Source organism: Alosa pseudoharengus, unplaced genomic scaffold (genome assembly GCF_046254945.1).
Source record: "Alosa pseudoharengus isolate Yale_2024_CS ecotype anadromous, Long Island Sound unplaced genomic scaffold, YU_APseudo_1.1 YU_APseudo_1.1_scf_24, whole genome shotgun sequence".
In the NCBI taxonomy this organism is placed as follows: domain Eukaryota; kingdom Metazoa; phylum Chordata; class Actinopteri; order Clupeiformes; family Clupeidae; genus Alosa; species Alosa pseudoharengus.
In genome coordinates this window covers 14,783,399-14,803,287 of record NW_027468689.1, presented here as the reverse complement: position 1 = coordinate 14,803,287, position 19,889 = coordinate 14,783,399, and the positions used below count along the sequence as shown (strand labels likewise).

The 19,889-nt window shown below is 42.1% G+C and overlaps 2 protein-coding genes across 4 annotated transcripts in view; both read left to right on the top strand.

The window, feature by feature from the left end:
* Positions 1–1,254: 1,254 nt before the first annotated feature.
* LOC143141952 (putative methyltransferase DDB_G0268948) lies at positions 1,255–6,318 on the top strand. 3 transcript variants are annotated; one of them, XM_076302628.1, is made up of 7 exons: positions 1,255–1,643; positions 1,928–2,046; positions 2,250–2,410; positions 2,680–2,893; positions 3,453–3,556; positions 5,462–5,599; positions 5,945–6,318. In XM_076302628.1, the coding sequence occupies exons 2-7, from the start codon at positions 1,939–1,941 to the stop codon at positions 6,039–6,041; spliced, it is 822 nt and encodes a 273-aa protein (XP_076158743.1). In that variant the 5' UTR covers positions 1,255–1,643; positions 1,928–1,938; the 3' UTR covers positions 6,042–6,318. The 3 variants fall into 3 exon arrangements, with proteins under 3 accessions (XP_076158743.1, XP_076158741.1, XP_076158742.1); XM_076302626.1 differs by having other exon boundaries at positions 2,247–2,410; XM_076302627.1 differs by lacking the exon at positions 1,255–1,643 and having other exon boundaries at positions 1,896–2,046; positions 2,247–2,410.
* A 3,095-nt stretch (positions 6,319–9,413) lies between these two features.
* ube2f (ubiquitin-conjugating enzyme E2F (putative)) overlaps positions 9,414–19,889 on the top strand; it is a 21,882-nt gene continuing 11,406 nt past the window's right edge. Inside the window, exons 1-5 of the mRNA XM_076303224.1 lie at positions 9,414–9,611; positions 12,317–12,451; positions 14,065–14,094; positions 14,466–14,531; positions 19,462–19,529. Coding sequence (XP_076159339.1) covers positions 12,337–12,451; positions 14,065–14,094; positions 14,466–14,531; positions 19,462–19,529 — 279 coding nt within the window. The 5' untranslated portion in view covers positions 9,414–9,611; positions 12,317–12,336. The remainder of the gene's footprint in view (positions 9,612–12,316; positions 12,452–14,064; positions 14,095–14,465; positions 14,532–19,461; positions 19,530–19,889) is intronic.

Here is a 19,889-nt window from a genome sequence, read left to right as displayed (position 1 = left end):
GAAATGCACAAGGTGGCCACAAAAGTGACATTTTCATTATTCAATATGCTTTTAATAATAGCAAGCAGAAAGGGAGTTTGCTCGCTGATCTATAGGGAAGGGGGGGAGTGTTAATGGACATATTCAAGTTTATTCAGTGAGATCCTAAATACAGAGAGAGCACTGACTGCTCAAGAGCAGATGGATATCCAAACAAGGTGCAACCGTTTTGTTAAAGCTGTCATGGGTTCCATGCATGCAGACACTCATACACACACACACAGATGCACGCACACACACCATCTATCAAAAACCCTTCATCTGAAAACTTCTAGCATCTTTTCCTTATGGCAATCCTTCTGACTAAGCACATGGCTTTCTCTAAGCAAGTAGCATGCCATTTTTCCAAGAGTAGCCGATGTGCCTGCCTGTGCATTCCATGCAGCATGGGTGTTCTGTTAATGTTATTTCTAGCCTCGGCTATGTTCACAGTTGCCAGGAAACAGAATTTTACACAGTGTCTGTCAATTCCAATGATCTCTGAATAACTTTAACACTATTCGAGCTACTTAAAATAAGAGTTTTATTGGATTAACAAATAAACAGTTGAAAGACATCAGACACATATTCTGTGCTTCAGACATATGGCTTGCTGCTGGGTCTGCACCCCCCTTCCCATTTACAATGTGTTAATACATTCATTTTTGTTATAGAAAAGCAATATAAAGGAACTGCCAGGGTGACATTGCAATTCTTCACCAATGATTAGATTCGGGTAGGAACCGTGGTGACAAGCTGCAGATACTCACTCCAATAGTGACATCTGCTGTCCAGAGGAGAATGTGCAGCCACAGAGAATACACCTGCCACAGAATGCTTAACAATCTCCTAAAAATGGATGTATGCATACTATACTATAAGCTAAACACAAAACGTATTTAATTAATTTCCCCCGTATCTGATTCCTCCAAGGATACATTAATAATTCAACATAAATTAAGTGTGTAATTCCATGAATGTGTGGGGTATGGGATTCTCTTTATTATTTAGTCATGCATAGACATTATTGAATGTCCAATAAACACCACCTTGTCTCAGACCTTCAAGCCTTATGTACCCCATCACATTATGTTGCAATCTATAGCCTACAGCACACATTTTAAACACATATACACACAAACATTTTCAAATTATCCAGTAGCAGGAGTTAAGATAAGACTTTCCATTCTTTTGCTTCTTTTCCCTACATCACACTACTTTCTCTGCAGGCCTACATCGCATGCTTTATCTGTTTTTATCCCTATGCTCAGCAGAGGCAGACTTGTCTCTTTAACTCTGGGAAGTCCAGTTCAACAGTCTCCGAACAAACTCTAAGTTTGGTAGTACCATTCTGTAAGTTCTAAAGCCCTTTGGTTCTCTTATTGTTGTAGAGGGAATAATCAGAGTGCACCTTCAAAAATACAGCCTTTCCTACTTGAGGCCCCTAGGCTACTGTGTATGTTTTAGGCTACTCTAAATGCACAATGTGATTGCCAAAAGTTGCTCAACAACACACACACACACATTGGTAGCCTACGCAAACTTTGTTGGCACACTCATCCAGACCGCTCCACTTTCAATCTCTTTCCCTTAAGGATCTTACTTGAAGGGGTAAAAGACGAAAGGTAGGGCCTACAGTGCGAAATGAAAAAAATAACGGTCGAAAATACATTTTGAGAGAAAAAAAATGCATTTTGCTTTATAAACTTCATGAGGATAATGCAAAGAACGATTAGGCTAGCGGCGACACGATGACGTTTAGACAGTCCTGCAAGCTATAGGCTATACGGGAGTAAAATGTTTGGAGTTTAATATGTTTTAACCTTCAACCGCCGAATTTGTACTGTGGAGTTAGTTAGGCGTAGGCTACCTCGTTCACATCTCTCATAGCCTACCTTTCTTTGCACAGGTTACTGTAGAATGGGTGAACGACGCTACGAGGTCAAAGAGCATGCATACTCTTATCAGAAATACAGAGTGTCTCCGCTGGAGCTTGTGGAGGAAATGTTATCCTTTCTACAGAAAAGGGTAGGTTTTGTGTTGTGTTTGTGCCTGTGCCAAGTCTATCTGGTTGATGTGCCCAAATGGCCACTAGTGTGTGCTATGACACCAATTTAATTTATGCACCAACTTAAATGCAAACCATTGTGTAGCGTTTGTGTGTTTGTGATGATGATGATGATGATGATGATGCGTAATTGTGCATGTTCTTGTATCTTCATCTTCAGCAGAAAACAAAGCCATTTCCTCTTGCTCTGGATGTGGGATGTGGATCGGGGCAGGGGACTGTGCTGTTAGCTCCGCACTTTCTCCAAGTGGTTGGCACAGATATCAGCCCTGCTATGCTTGAGTTTGCCCGGGCTGGTGACCATCCTCCTAATGTCTCTTACAGGTCAATAAGTACAGTGAGGTGGAAGTTGGCAGAATAAGTAACCATTACAACCTGCCTGTCTGAGATTATGTCTGTACTATGCATTAATAATTAACAGATGTGTAACAACTATTGCAGTGGATTCATCAGTGCACATAATAGCTGCTAGTGGTTTTTGTATGGAAGAAATGGCTAACTGGTCAAAACCCTTTTGAATCACATAAGCATCTTCATATTGAAACATGTAATCCTTAAGTCTCCCTCACCTTGCCCATTTTGCATGTACACAGGCAATGCCCAGCAGAGCAGTTGCCCTTTGAGGACAGCACGGTAGATCTGTTGACGTCCATGACGGCCGCACACTGGTTCGACCGCCCTCGCTTCCTGCTGGAGGCCGACCGAGTCCTGAGGCCGGGGGGCTGCCTGGCCCTGATCAGCTACACCATGGACTTTGAGCTGGAGTGTGGCGATCACAGCGGCCACCTCAATGCCATCTGTCAGGAGGTCGGGAGTCTTCTTATCACCTGGAGTCATCTAAGCACACACACAAGCTGCTTCTTTTTCTTGAGATGTAGGATAAAAGAAATGCAGTTTGTGAGACCAGATGACTTAAAGTTAGTGAAAGGAGAGGTGGCTACATTAAAAACAGATCTGAGATGGGAAAATGGCAATATAATGAACAGGGTGCTTGCTCTTCTTCTGCGATGTGGGAAAAACGTAAAACTGAAAAAGGAAATCAAGAGTGACTGTCTTCTCAGTGAAAACAATAATCCAATAACCATTGTCATCTAGCATTATATTTAGTTAATGTATAGGAATGATCATCATACATGAACCGAGAGATATAATGTATGCGTGGATAGTTATAATAAAATCCAGTTCTGTGGAGGAGGTTGAACAAGGGTCATTTAATACAGAGCCATATGCTCATATTTGCAGTCTATTTTCGAGACTCTTTGTATCTTTCTCCAGCACATCTGTTACAGTTGCCTAGAGGGATTCCTCAACGCTCTCTCACTCTCTATTGAAATTTTAATTTGTGTTTTCCTGAAAATACCTACAGTTCTATGCTGCTCTACGACCATACCGCATACCTCATCTGGGTACCAGTTCTCTGATGCTTTACAAGCAGATGTACGACTCCATCCCTTATGAAGACAAGGAGTGGTGAGTAAGTCTGGCTACGACCACTGTGATTGGTCACAGTGGCATATTTTGACCTTACTCATTGGGCGCAATGCCAAGGGTTCTGTTAAAGGTCCCCTTGAAGAAGAGCATTTCAGGGGGTGGAGGATGGGGAGGCTATGACACATGGGCCTGCTGGCACATTGGCACTGCTCATCCTTGACTTTCCCTTCAGAACCGTCCCTGACTGATCAACCAACTAATGCATATACACACATACATACATACATACTGTACATACATAAATAATTATATATACATGCACACACAGGATCTAGAATAGTATACATCTGTCTGTCTCTCTGTATTTATTTCAGTATTTTTCACTTAATTTCTCTGTAAACTATTTATTTACTAGTGCCCGTTCAAACATGCCATTCCTGAAGAAAACCCGTAGCTCAATTACATGCCCACATGTATGCCTGCTTTAAAAATAGGATGATAGGGAAACATCATTCCAGCTAAGCATTCAATAATGAATACTGAATATTATAATATATTAGCCTTTAATTAATGTGGCCTCTAATAAATTTAGGCATGGCTGCATGTGACATTTCTACAGATCAGAATGACATAATGACAACTGTTTTGAGTTAAGGCTAAATGTAGGCTATAGCTTACTGAATAACTTCATAATGCTATTCGAAGCTTGCACATACTTTTATTTTGAGTGGTCACTACATACCCGTGTTTAATGGCGTGATAAGTGCCGTCGCTCAGTCTGCAACTTGTCTAACGTTAGCTATGTGGCATTAGCCTATCGCTCGTTTTAATTTGGGACCTTGCAGTCGGAATTGTCGTTTTAGTCAAAGTCTCTTGAAAGTCCAAAGTAGCCTGGGCTATTCGAGTGGTCACTACATACCCGTGTTTGTTGGCGTGTTGCAAGTAATCATTTTATGCAAGCAAACTGCATACAGGGAGTCTTTATTGTTGAGGTCAGACATTATAATCATCTTGCATCTTAACCCACAAGCGGTTCCCGAGTAATCCGTTTAAATTGCGACTGACTATCATCAAAGTGAGACCTAGCAGAGCCCGTTCTCTGGACCTAGCTACTGTCAGTACACAATCCATGGGGTGGAGCTCCCCTGAAACTGGTCCCCTTGTAAACAGTGCAGTGCAGCGATAAACGTCCTACGTAAATAAGCATAATCTTCAAAATCGAGAGTGCACACCTTTGTGCCACGTGCAAGCCACATACGAAATCTTAGGTCAGTCTGACAAACAGTCAGCGAGATATGCGTGCCACAGACACACACACACACACACACAGACTCTTCTTGCTTTATAGATAGATTTCACTCTACTTTTGATTTCATAGAGTAGGAGTGGATTTTAGTCAGTAAGTCCTGTAGTGAACAGGACAGGTTGGGGACTTCCCATGGTGGCCAAGCTTGCTGTTGCCACCTGCATGTAATCATACCCAAATTATATCCAAAATTATGTAGTACTAGAACACCACAGAGTGCACTACGATCATCCTACCAATAATAATCATCAACAACAATGAAGACACGTGAGCATTTCATCGGGATTATCAAGTGGCCACTTTTCTTCATCAGTGTGTTGTTGAATTAGGCCCATAACACCTCAAGAAGGCACAACACCTTATATTATAATGAACTCGACACTACATGTTGACATAACTCAGTTAAAGTGACACAATATTAAGTGCACTGTATTTGAAGTGAAATGACAACAGATACTCTTCAAGATTCACTTAAGCATTAATGACTTGCTCATTATCATGACCCAATGACAGTCCAACCTGTTTCTTCAGCTTTACCTTTAGGTTTCTGATTAATCCCCTATGGCCTGTTGAGACATGATGGCACTCTATTCTGAGTGAAGTATCTGATTAATCACTTGAGTAAATGCCATCCGTAGGCATGAATGTTTGCGGGTTCGGAGAAAGATGCCCCTCGCCAGCTACATCCACATGGTAGAGACCTTCACCAGCTATCAGGCCTTGCTGCAGAAGGATCCCCAGGAAGCACAGACACTTTCTCAGGATATCACAGACAAGTAAGTAACAGTATTATTAGCTGTCATTGACATGAAAGAAGTCTCTTCAATCATTTGTTCTTATGGTTGATGTCGTGCTTTGCCATAAAGGACACATTCTGGTAGATCAAAGACTGGGATACCCATTTATCTTCCCTGCTTTTCTGAGAATACTTTGATGGCTGAAACTCAAGGGCACAGGCCATTTTCTTTCGATCGACCAGAGAAATTCTTTCAGGACTATCATATTTAATGCCACTGGCATATTCTACCTGAAACGCCATGCTCCGTGGCATTGTATTTCAGCCTTACTAATATCTCTTCTCGCAGTGTGCCACACATGACCTATTTAATCACTTTTCTCAGGTTAGTCTCTACTATGGGTGTTTCATCTCCTGAGACAGAAGTCACCGTGGTGGTAAAATACTTCTATCTGCTGGCCTGTAAACCATCAACAAAGTGAATGTTGTTAAAAAGCTAACAGTGATACAGAACATGTTGTGGTTACTTAGGTATAACATAGTAACTAACACATTCAAATGGAAAACTGCCTAATGTTTTTATAGTCCAGCTAAAGAAAACCTGATAACACTGGTTAAGGTAGCCTAATCTGCAAGTAATGTGTGTTTTGTTTTAACTGATTTGATTTTATTATTTTTCTCTCTCTGGGTCTAGTGTTGTCAGATGCATTACAGCCATTCCTTCTGTTTAACTGACCAAAATAATGTAATACACTGTTGTGCTGCCATAACAATTAGATAGATAGTTTCTGTTTTTAAATAAAAGGTAACCATTGTTAATCCTTAGAGGCCTTCAGAATGGAATTATTACTTCACTCCTCCACTGTTTCAAGTTTCAAGTTTATTGTCATTGCAGTGTGTCATTGCCAGCAATTCAATTCTTAGAGTCAACTCAACTTTACAATGTAGCCTAAGTTAAATAGTTACCTTAATCAATTATTAACATAGATAGATAGATAGATAGATAGATAGATAGATAGATAGATAGATACTTTATTGATCCCCAGGGGAAATTCAAGGTCACAGTAGCATACAGACAACACCGACACACATTCACTAACAGCAGAAAGTAATTAAAAGTATATAATATAAAAAACACAAATAAGCAATAAGGACAGTAGAAGATAAATATATACTAAATCCTAAATACTAAATATACTAAAATACAAATTATACTAAATAACCCTTAATCTAAATCAATTCTAAAAAACAGTATCCACATAGTGGGTGATTAATCAATCAAGATTAAGTGGTAAAAAGTGGCTAGTTAGTAGGGGGGGGCTATGTGTCTAATTTGGGGGCATGTGGGATTCACATGTTAATTTTGGGAGTATTATATCTTTGTTCTAGGGGTTATTCCATTTTTTTGAAGGTTTTGAAGGACCCAAATCAAAGGTCAAATTCAGAAAAGATCAAATTTGGTGTTTTGTCCATAAACCTCACATTGCTGGTATTATAGCATAGGGTTTGGTGCCAAAAAGAAAATATATTCTACATGGTAGTGTGCAAAAGTGGACCACATAAACAATACAGCATTATAAAACATTTTAGGCTGATGATTGATCTCTTTAACACGAAATTGTGCCTAAAACGCTCAAAAAAAATAATACTTCAATATCAATACAATACTATCAATTCATGCCTATTAGTGTGCTTGAGTGTAGGTGTAGCCTGCTCTGCCCGTTCTTATCTACACCCAGTCAGAGCACAAAGTGCAGAGATCTCTGTTAAATCAAGTTTAATAGACTTTTACATAGCTAGTACCAGCTGAAGTCTGTAAGGCCTTCCGTAGCCTATGTAAGTGTGAAGAAAAGAAAGGGTAAAATGATCAGATAGACAAACAGACAGGTGAGTGTGTGTGTGTGTGTCTAAGAGAGAGAAAGAGAAAGAGAGACACTAGCAGTGACAGTTGGCTGTTGATAGCTGGCAGTTATAGAATTTAGAATATCGAATAACCTGAAGCACATAGTGCTCTGTTCTTCATGGTTGGTGATATTAGTGACCTTCTAGCTTTCTACATTTGAGCAAGCACATTTTCATAGTTCATGGTGGCACAGTCTAGTTAGATTATAGTGTGTCTTTCTGTTAGTCAGGTGATGGCACACATATTCTAAAAGAAACAGATTTTGGGCTATGTATCCAGTGGTGATATGTGTGGACTGGTGAATGAGTAGTAGTGGAGGTGTGCACATCCCCACCGGTGAGGTGCAGGGCAAATGGAACTAGAGCTGCAAAGAAATGAAATGCCCGCACTCTGCTAACACTCCCATATATTTAATAAGTGTTGCAACGTTTCGACCCGACTGGGTCTTCCTCAGGCAAAATCATTAGCAGAGTGCTGGCATTTCATTTCTTTGCTGGACTGGTGAATGACCCATCACTAGAGACATATGCCAAATTTGTTGTTTTTGTCCAAGAGAGAGTATGGAAATGGTGATCACAGATTACAATGTTACAGTGCAGCTATTTTACAACAGAACAAAGCAGTTTGGCACAGGTAACAGTGAGCATCTGGAGCATATAGATTCACTACTAGAAATCATGTGAAGCAGGCAGGACTCTCTTTAGAAAAGACGTGGTAGACCATCTTCTGAACCTGCAACAACACCTGCAACTGCATCAAGTCCATCTAGAAGGACTTTGTACACTTTTTCAGCAGCTGCTGCCAGCATAGATAAGTGCTTCTTCTGTCAGAAGCAGACAAAAGAGTGTCTTCATGAGGTGTCCTCTTTCAATGCAGGCAACCAACCAAGAGATATAAGTAAGATATAAGAGTTTTAACAGGTAAAGATGGATGGGGGAAATATGTTCATATTTTTTTTGTGTGTGTGAGCAGCTGCATTTTGTATAAGCTGTACGCTCTTTAGACAGGTATTATTACAGCCAGCGCAATAGCATTGCAATAGTCTATCCTTGAGGTAGCAAAAACATGGATTAGTTTCTCGGCATCGAGTGCTGAGTCTTTGATGCCTATCAAATTTTAGTAGTATGTCAAGTAGTATGTCATGGTCTATGGTGTCAAAGGCAGCGCTGAGGTCCAGGAGGAACAGTATTGATACAAGGCTAGGTTTTTTGAAGGAGGGCAACAGAGTCATAAACGACTGTGGTACATGCCCTGATAGCATTGAATTATTTATAATCTAGAGCAAAACATTATCCAGGAAGGGGAGAGCAGTCTAATTAATTAATTAAATGTTGTTCGAGGTCTCATCTGTGATTCTGTTATGTTTTCTCTATCTTTCAGCAATCAAGTATGTGTATTTGGTGAAACTAATTGGTTATTGATCTTATCTCTAATTGTTTGACCTACAATCATACTGTTTTGTGAACTTTATTCAACATAGCCAGTGATTTAGGCGAAATTTATGGTGTTAATTACAGTGAAATATACAATTTTTAAAAAATAGGGTTGAAAGAGGTAAAAAAAATGGAGACATCATTTTCTTCATGTTCAATGACCTCTAAAGACAGTCCAACGACTCTCCAAAAATTAACATTTCAAACCCACAGAAACCACAGAGGTGGTGAAGAGGCAGACAGACTATGCGCAGAAGTCTATTTCTCCTCTTCCCTTAAGTGAAGCAACTTTGCTTAACACATAAACGAGTCTGAAGTGAAAAGACTAATAGTCTACTTGATTGATACAGTTGCAAGTCTCTGATCCATTTGTCAGTTTGTACAAAATACATAAATAAATAAATAAAATGCTGCAAGCACGTGCGATACAAATGAAGTGATGGCAGTGAAGCGGAACTATAACGCTGCGTGGTTGTAGCGAGTCGGAAGTATTTCTCTAACACAATGATATTAGCACTTCCGCCTTTGACATCGGTCTACCGGAGGTGTTCATCTAAGTTAATCCCAACCATTATCTCTTTGTTATTTCCCAGTTTACTGCATTGGATTGCCGGTTAAATTATTAAATTGCGAGACGAACTCGTAGCTTTATCTTTTGAATATTGATTATGGTGTAATCTGGAGCACTTTCTTTCTCTCCGACAAAACCGCAGCAGGTACAGTATTGCTAACATTAGCTCACGAAATAACGTTAGGACATTGGCACAGTTCCGAAACATTTTTGGATACTCGCCATTGTCATTGCCTTTTATCTGTGTACGACTGCAATTCGTATGTTATGAACAGTTACATTCTTACTCGGCCATAGATAATGCGTTTAGGGGTTGATATGAATACTTAAGAACTTGTCAGTGTAGTGAGTTGATAGCTAGCTAGCACCTCTAAGCAGTAACCACATAGCTAGCTAGTCGGCTTCCCTCTTGGATAACGTGTGAATCCGTTGGGTCTAGGAGTCAAAAATAGTTAGACTTTCAATACCACATCATACGTTGCTTGAACGAAAAACTGTCAGAACTGCTAGGGGAACACCTTTGGTTCGCAACTGAAACGAGTATAACAACCCTGTGAAGACCAGCTAGCCTCTCTAACAAAAACAAACGTTAGCTGGTTGTGCGATTTCGCCGGTTAATCTGGGAATTACTATCCATTAATCGATTATTTAATTAAAGGGTATATTCTTCTTTGACCATTTAGAGGACGTGCTCTCTGTCCAATGAAATACAAGCTAGATCACGGTCCACCGTGGTTGACAACTTTGTTTTTATTTAGGTTTGCCCTCAGACGACACTCTTTAGACCCTGTTACTGAATGTGAGCTGTACTGTTTTCCAACGAAAAATGCATTGGATAATAGGTTTTTAGTTTGTCATATTGAGATGTAAATCCGGTTTCTCGGCCAAGTATACTTGCGTATACAAGGAAGATGTTACTTGTTCAGATTTAAAGTAAAGATATGGCAAGATGTGTTATCCCAGACCCTTCATCTCCATTTTGGATGCTCACCTTTTCCAGTTGTACTTTGTGTAAAGGCTTTTATATGTAGGACTGTATAAAGTATGTAACCCTGAAACTGTGTCTGGAATGTTGTTGAAAACAGATTGTTTAAAGTGTGCAAAGTCTTGTTATCGTTGCATCTGCTTTGTCTGTGTTGTAGCCATCAGAATTTGGTCTCTGGCTGAACTTGACCATGAATACAAAATTTCTTGGAGCTTTGCCTGTATGTGTGCCCTTGCATACCAGGGCTGTTTTCTTCCTGGAGCAACAGATTCATTGATTCGTGCAAATCAGGCTACTTTGCATTAAGCAATGCCCAGCACTTCTAAACGCCTCCACTCATATCACTTCCTGTATTTTCCGCCATTGGTTCTAAAGCATTGAAAAGGGAGAGAGACACATATGCTTGAAGTGTTGGATTTGTGCATTCCCTCTACTGCCCCTAACTTCTGATGTGCTTAATTCGTATCCGTCGTCTGGACGTCTCCCTCTAGTGCTTCTGACTGGGAGTGTCATTGTGGGGGCTGTGCTCGTCTCAGGAGGCTGATGGGTTCTGATGTGCTGCCAGGCCTCATTGACTCCTCTGTCCCAGAACAGTCCCACACAGGCAGTGTTGCCCTCTTTCTCATCACAGGCAGCCTGGAGTCGCAGTCGAGTGGAAGGCTCTTGCATAAGTAGTGCTGTGTGCTTATGAGTGTTGGGGTCACTTGGGCGCTATGTGCGGAGTGTCTGTGATGGTATGTGACTTTGCCTGTGGACTCCATGTGGATTTATGCCTGTCCCACCACAGTTGATGGAGCTCAGCAGTGCTCATGTGGGGCTTAGTCTGGTGCTTCGAGCCTGTCAAGCGCGGTGTGCAGTGGATAAAAAAAAAAAAACCTAGTTTAGCCAATGAGAAATATTTAAATTGTTCTTGTCAGGTGGATTGTTGTAGAGAAGGTGTTGTCAGGTGTAGCTGAGTCGATAATGACCAGGAGTAGTTTACTTGTTCTGCTAGGCTTCCCCAGGAAGAGGTTTGAAGAAGGCAGTTGTTGAACATTCCTTCTTCCAAATGTCATACCCCTAGGCAACAGAGGGCCACTTTTCCTCTCCTTTGGGCTCTGTAAATAAGGGGTGATTTACCTCAGTAATATGTATGTTGTGACACCGTAGAACATTTGCCCCTTAGATGGCCAGGCACTGCATTCAGGTAGTCTTTCAGTTATAACTTCTGCAGTAAAGTGTCAGGGTGTTTGGACTCTTCTTGGACAATTATGGCATAGGCCTCATGGAACTTTCTAAATAAATCGAGCCTTATTTAGGATACTTTTTAAAAAAATTGCCAACCTCACTAGGAACACAAGGCTGTATTCAGCTGTTGTCTACTTTAGCAAATATGCAGAATATTCTCTTTATTTTTATGTCAAAATATGTTACAGACTCCAGAATGAGAAATTATCCTCCGATCCACACTCCAAATAAAGCCAAACTCCAAGCCAATTAGGGCCAGTTCAATAATATTCACCCACAGAGAAATTGATTAGATTCTCTGGAAGAGTTTGAGTTCTAAATCAAAAGCTAAAACACAAACACAAAGGCACTCTGTTTAACTTGTTTTGTTTTAATAAATGTCTATTTACTTACAAACTATAAATAAGTAGCCATAACAACATGCATTAACTTGAATTGAAGATAGGCTTACTTATGTAGGCTGTTGAAAAGAGAGACATATAAAATCAATTGTAGATGCATTTATGCTACTCTCGCAAGAGATATAGCCAACTTTACATTAATTTGATGGAGTGTGGTTTGCTTTGTTAGATTTTGCTCTTACAACATTGAGCCACACCTGATGTGTAGAAAGAGTTGACCTTTCTCTGCTTGCACAGGTGAGAGAGAGGGTCCGGCCATGCTGACGTTGGCGAGCAAGCTGAAGAGGGATGATGTGCGGGCCGGTCGGGCCCCCGGGGGCCCCTCGGACTCCAGCCACCGTGTGTCCATCCGAGATCGCCTGCTAATCAAAGGTACCCCCCCCCCCCCCCCATTTCTTCCCTAAGTCCAATCTATGTAGGGGATAAGTTCTCTCTGTGGCCGTCAGGCTTGAGTTAGCACATCCCTGAGAAATTAGAATGCGGGGTGGGGGTGCACAAATCGATTTGTAATCAATTTCAATTTAATTTCACTTATAGATCAATAAGTAACCATAACAACATGAATTAACTTGAATTGAAGATTGACAATAGGTGTGTCCTTATGTAGGCTGTTGAAAAGACACAAATTTCAAATTTGATTAGATATTTTCCCCAAATTCTGCAGCCCTGATGTGGGGTTACATATGAAACGTTTTGTGTGTGGTGCTTAAGGCCTTTATATACTAAGTCATGCAAATTGTGATAAATACATTCAAATACAAATAAATAAAATGTTAAATATACGACATCACACAGGATGACAGTCATGTTTGCTCACCGACCAACTTTTGTCTGTCAAAAACATTATAGGAACATATTAGATGTTGTGCCTTTTTTGTAGTGTCAGCGAACCAGGTTTCCTATTGCAGAATTTTGGTATTTGACGGACCAAAAAAGATGCATGCAAAACTATGGTTTTGACTTTTTACGATTTTATTTTGTTGTTTTACCTTGTAATGTATATCCACATTCATCCCTTGTCCTGTTTTCCTTGGCACCTGGTACAATGCTTGGAAGAAGCCTCCCGAAACTGGTGATTAGTTAGACACCAGCGCTTTCCTCAGGCATTGCCTCAAGCATATGAGCTTCTTGCATCAACTTGTGTATTTTTTGTCTTTGGCATCAGAGAGAAGAACTGTCAGCCTGAGGACTGGCAAGCAAAATAAACTAAATGTCAGCTGCTAGTCATTGAGCTCATCTTTTCCTCCCCATCTCATAAATTAGACTAGAAGGGGCTAGAACATTTTTTTGAGAGGGAGCCTATCCCCTCCCACGGCAAGTTTTAGAACTCTATCTCATGCAGGCGTGTTTAGACAGACAACTCTGAGTCCCGTTCCTCTGCTTGTCAGTTAAAAGAACCAACGGAGGACATTTTTGAATCAGACACACAATCCACTTGCTCGCTAGCTAGGTTGCTAGCGGACATTCCTCTGTATGCCAACATCGGCATGCTTGACACCTAAGGCCTTGAAACTTGTGGGATGAGCCTGTGTGGCAGGGGTCCAGCCTAAATATAACTTGCACAGAGAAACAGTCAAGTCAGACCGGATGCCATTGCCTTGTGGGCCAGCAATGATGAATGGAGTAGCTATAACTGCTCAGAAGGACCCCAAAGACGGTCTAATCTCCGGTCTGGCCTAGTTTTCGACGGCCCAGAGGATGAAGGCGGGCAGGGTTGATGGACAGGTATTCCACTGGAGGAATTCCTCCTCAGACAGGAGTCGGTCAGGTGGAGAGGGATGGAAGTCCACTGTGGACTGACGGACCCCAGTGTCCCTGAGAGTGGAGAGCGCAGCAATACTTCACTATCAGCATTTTTTTGTATTTGGCCTGAAAAGGTCATACGGTGTCTAATTACACTGCCTTTCCTTTTTTCCCCTTTTCTTTCCCTCCCTCATTCCCTCCCTCCCTCCCTCGCTTTCTCTCTCTCTCCCTCCTGTTTGCAGAGGTTGCAGAATTGGAAGCCAATCTTCCCAGTGAGTGTGCTTACCTTTTCCCTCCACATTTGCCAGCACACAGAAGGTCACCTCTTCATCTGAAAAACACTGGCAATCTGCTCTGTTATTTCCATAACTATAATACCTTGAAGTCTCAATGAAGAAATAAAAACATAACCCATAAAATAATAATTAAGAACATTTAATGAGAGGATTCATTATCATTATAGGCATTTTAAGGCAGTAATTTTAAGCATGTATGCATGTATAAAGTATGTAATCCATGTATTGTTTTGTTGTTGTTGGTGTGGTTACTGTACCTTTATTATTAAGATTAGTAGTTGTTGTGGTAGTAATAGCAATAGTTAATGTTTACATTTTTTCCCTATGTTTTTTTGTGTGCTTCTTAGGCACCTGCAAAGTCACATTTCCAGATGTGAACAAGTTGCACCACTTTCAGCTGGCTATAAGTCCAGGTGAGTCTGTCAGTAAAGGAGCATCCCTACCTCTCTTGTAGATGTTAAAGGTACACTATGCTAGATTTTTTAATCTTAATATAGCCTTTACAAAGGCAATTTGATGGTAAACTTAGCATAGCCATACAGCTCAGCCGTAGAAAGTCGCTAACGAGAGAACCAGCCATGCAACTTCAGGAATAGCGGCCCGAAGACATCTCGTGAGAATCGGGAAACATCACCTTGTCAGTAGATATAACTCTTTGGAGATAGTTTTTGCCTGTTGTTAATCCTTCACCTCCACAACAAAAGCATTTTCATTGTGTACAGGGGGAAGACACCACAAGAAGTAGGCTATTTACAACGGCACAGTAAAATATAAATATATCACGACTCTAGGGGGAGCTCTACAGTCGCCAAAAATACATGAACCTGCATAGTATACCTTTAACACCTCATATGGTACAGCTGGTTACTTGAAAAGATGGTGTACTGTATGGTGTTGGGTTTTGTCTGATTGAAGCCATAATTGTCGTGGCTGTCATGAAAGCCTTGTCTCTGTTTACTTGTTTGTTTTTGAAAAGCATGACCAAGTACATTCGGGCCCTTGTTATTAGCATTATGTCATTAATCTCATGGCCTCTGCCTCAGACAGAGGCTTAGGAATGAGAGAATTTTCATCAATGTGTTGCCTTTGTGATGTTCTATGAGGCCATAAACCCAATTTGCCACTAGCTCCAGCAAGTCCCACATATACAGGATGCTTTCCTAATGAGAGGAAATGGCTATGAGTTCTTTGCACAAAATGATTGCTGAACACTTCTCAACATTAGAAAACATCTGGAAACAGAAACGAGTTTTATTTATTTATACGGAGTAATTCAATAAGCGGCTCTCTTGCTCTGCAGTTAATTTTAGACCCAGATCTGCTGCTTTGTTGATTGCAGTATTCACTTGGGGTCACTCTGAATGCAGACCCACAGTGCAATGTGCCTTAGCAATGTTTTGCTTAAATTATAACATTCCATATTTTCTCCACCCCATGGTATTTACATTCAGTAGAATTGTATTTCCTTCAAACTTTTTATTTATTTATAACCAATATACTATATAAAAAGTGTGAGTGAGTTTTTGCATTAGAGAATATGCAAGCGTTGTTGCATGACATAGAATGATTCCACATAGTGTGTGAATGACATTTCTTTAGCATCGTGCTCTTCACTGGTGTATATACTCTTAGCAGTTAGGAGCTATTCTCTTGGCCACGGTGCATCCAAATTGTGGGTACACAGTCTTGCTGTAATTAAATGTGTGAACCTGCCCCAATGAATTTTTCACAGTCCCTTGCCCAGGGGAATGAGTTTTTCAAGGGTACGGGTTAGTGGGGAGTGGAGATTAAACGCGATGAAGACACAGACTTTCAAACAGAGCCCGACGCAAGCACGGACTGAACAAACACATCCCACGCTCGGGCTTCCGCCCTCGTACGAATCAAGTATTCATATTACAAGTGCCAGGTGACGGCAGCCATGATTTATTGAGAAGACACGGGGGGCGCACCTCCAGGACAGAACGTGCAGCTGGGGGGGGGGGGGGGGCGATGTTCAGGATGTGAGCGGCCTGATTTAATGTGTCTTGTGTGTGACACATCAACTATGCAACTCCTGTCACACATGTAAAGAAAAAGCGCATATATACATATACGTATGTGTGGGTGGGTGTCTGTTTACATAGGCCTATACTGGTGCTCATCATAGAGTTAAAAAAGGATTTGTGTGTGTGTGTGTGTGTGTCAAAGATTTGTGTGAAACCATCTGACTTGTCTGACTCTGCTAATTAGCGCATATTTTGACCTGGCACTAATTTGTGTACAATTAATGAGTGAAATTGGCTGCGGCAGGCGACTGGTCAGGGTCCAGATTTGGCAGTCAAGTATGTAAGTAGAATAGCTACCTCCCTTTAACACGCAAACACATGGACACACAAGGACACTCACACCAGGGAAGCCCTATTGAAAAGGCATCACAGAGGAGGATTATACAGAGTCAAAAGCCTGGATGACAATCAGCTTCTCTCTCTCTCTCTGTCTCTTTCTTTCTCTCGCTTTTTCACTCTTCCTCGCTCTCTCCTTCCCTCTGTCTTTCTCCCTCCCTCCTCCCTCCTCTTTTTTCTTTCTCTCTCTTCTCTGCTTCTCTCTCTTTCTCTCTCTCTCTTTCTCTTCCTCACTCTCTCTTTCCCTCTGTCTTTCTCCCTCCCTCCTCCCTCCTCTTTTTCTCTCTCCCCCTTCATTCTCCCTTCCTCCTTTGCTTGTGTTAAGAGTGGGGAGGCTGGAAAGCTCACCCCGGGTTGATCCTCATCTCCTTGCGTCTCAGCTCTCCTGAGCCACTCTCATTTTCACGGGGGAAGTGGTAGAGAAGCGGCAGGAGATTCTGGTGAGCACGAGAAATCAATTTCTCATTTAGGCGCCTCTCTGAAGACGGCCACAATGGCTCCGCGAAAGCTTCGGCGACGTCGGTCTGTCTAACCCCTGGCCTCTGGTTCATCAAATGCACGCACCTGTCTGAATGGTTCGATGCTCCAGGACTCTGTAATTTTCCATCTCACACATACACACACGCTCTCCCTTTCTCTCACACACACCCTCTCTCACACGCGTGCGTGTGTCCTGTTCGGCCCCCTTAGTCCAGGCCCACTTCTGCCTGGCCTCCCGTTCTTGCCCTGTGACTCAGAGCTGACGAGAGAGAGAGAGAGATGGAGATGGAGGGAGGTAGAGAGCCTGCAGTCTCTGACCACCGCACCGGAGGCTGATCCCAGCTGATGCTCTGAGCGCGGGCAGTCAGTTCATGTTTGAGAGCACATACACTCACACATACACTCTCTCTCTGCTCTCCTTAATTTCACAGTGTGATTTTGTGCTAAACTCTGTATTCAACAAGGTAAAGCATCCAATCAAAGCAGGTAAATTACTGAATAGTCGTAAATTATCATCTGACTTCATCATCAAGCTAATCAGTCTCAATTTATTATTGGCAATTTGGCATACACTTCTGAATATCATCCCACCTTCACCGTGGTTTCATCGGAATAGACTCCTGAAAAAGTGTACTGAGCAGTTCTTCCACGCAAGGCCATCGGGGCGAATTGCTCGGTGACATGGTTCTTTGTGCCACTAAGCGATCCACTCCTCAAAATTGCTATGAAGCAGGTAGCCGAAGACCTCTTATACTGCTTTGACAAATCACCTCCTTTTGAAGGCTTGTACTACCTTTTAAGCTTCTTCTCTGCTGAGAGATGAGCCTGAGAGCCCCTAAGAGTCCAATTATGTGTCTTCTTATTCTTGCTTTAAACTTTTTTTTTCCGGTGCACGAGCTGCCAAAAACCGTCACTTGCTCTGCTAGCCGACGCTGACACAGAAGCAAATATCCGGCGGGCGTGTGTCTGGTGGGGGCTGCGGCAGAAAAAAATGCCGGCCTCAGCACATTAGCGGCCACTGAAACCGGAGGGACCCCTCTGGAGTTCCTTCTCCCTGACAACAAGTTGTGTGTGTGTGTGTGTGTGTGTGTGTGTGTGTGTGTGTGTGTGTGTGTGTGTGTGTGTGTGTGTGTGTGTGTGTGTGTGTGTGTGTGTGTGTGTGTGTGTGTGTGTGTGTGTGTGTGTGTGTGTGTGTGTGTGTGTGTGTGTGTGTGTGTGTGTGTGTGGACTTGGTGCTCAGATGCTCCCTCACTTCTAAAAGCTCAGTGGATCCCCCGCCTTTGCTTTGAATTATTTATTCATTTGTTCTTCCTATCGATTGGAGGTTTGTTAAAATTGGGTCGAATCGTTCTTGTGATGGCGGTGTGAGTGAGTATGAGTTAGCCTGTCTGAATTGGCAGCTCAAATGAGGATGCGGATTGAACATAGAGTTGGTGACAGTCCATCTGCCAGCATGTGAAGACGAGTCTTTGGCAGCCAGATTTATTTAGAGACATTTCTGGGGGGGAAATGTGTGATGCTGACTTATAAAGGCAGCATATGATTTTGGTGGTGTGTGTGTGTGTGTGTGTGCATGCATGCACCTGCCTCTGCCTTTCCTTTTCCCCTTCTGTACAGTGGCACAAGAGTGTGTAACAGATGGGGGAATTCATTTTTCAAAGGCACGCTGTACGTGTGTATAAATACTTCAGCGTTTTCTCCCCACATCTCTTTCTTTGAGTTGCCCAGAAAACCCTTTGCTCCTAACGATGCTCCCCAGCCCCATAGATTTTTCTTTCCAACAATACCCCCCTCGACCATCTTAACAATGTATGTGGCAGGCAGGAAGCCGAGCAAGTTGGAGGGAAGGAAGGAGGGAGGGAGAGGGAGGCGGTCGTGGAGAAATTCTGTGACTTCTGCCAGAAGAACTTGTTGTAGCAAATAAATCAAGACCACGGCCCCAGTTCTGCCTGAGCAGCATTGGAAATGTAGAGTTTGTTGTTGTTGCTGTTCTTATGGATTATTTAACACCTCTGATTGATGCACCAGTCTGTGGTGTACAGTGAAATAACTTAGGACTGACAGGCCGTACCAAAAAACTTAATGGTGTTTGTTCAAAGTAATGTTCCAGTTGAACATGATTCAGAAATTATTCTGAAAGTTGTCTGGCACAATGAGAGTGTTATATGCCATAATGAATCTCTGAATGTGGACATCTTGATTTGAATATTGGCAAGTAGGACACAGCAAACAGTAAACAGCAACTTGTATCCTCTGTGTGTGTGTGTGTGTGTGTGTGTGTGTGTGTGTGTGTGTGTGTGTGTGTGTGTGTGTGTGTGTGTGTGTGTGTGTGTGTGTGGGTGTGGGTGTGGGTGTGGGTGTGGGTGGTGTGAGAGATCATCCTTTCTGTAAGAAATTTGTTTGGTGGATTCAAATAGAATTCAAATGTGTGTGCAAATGTGTGTTGTCCACTGAACCGCACATCTCTTCCTGTTCCCAGATGAAGGCTACTATCAGAGTGGAAAATTTCAGTTTGAAATCGACGTCCCCGACGCCTACAACATGGTGGTGAGTTTGGCTATCTCTCGGTAGACACACGCTCATCACAACCAGTTCTCTGCCATCTCTCATTAGACACAAAATGATCCACACCCAATTCTATGCCATTCTGTGCTCACAGACTGCCAAATTATCGTCCGATTAGATTAAAACATGCAGGGCTTTTTGGGTCAAGCTGCTGTAAAGCCCTGGAAAATGCGATAGTGGTAGTTAATTCATTTAAGTATCGGAAATGAGAGTCAGAGTTGCGCCTATTAAAGTCTGATGTTTCTTGTCGAACATACCAAGGCACCAGGCAGGCACAGACAGACGCCTCTAGCTCTCTCCCTGTGTCTTGACATCCAACCATTTGGAGGCTTTGATGGGTGC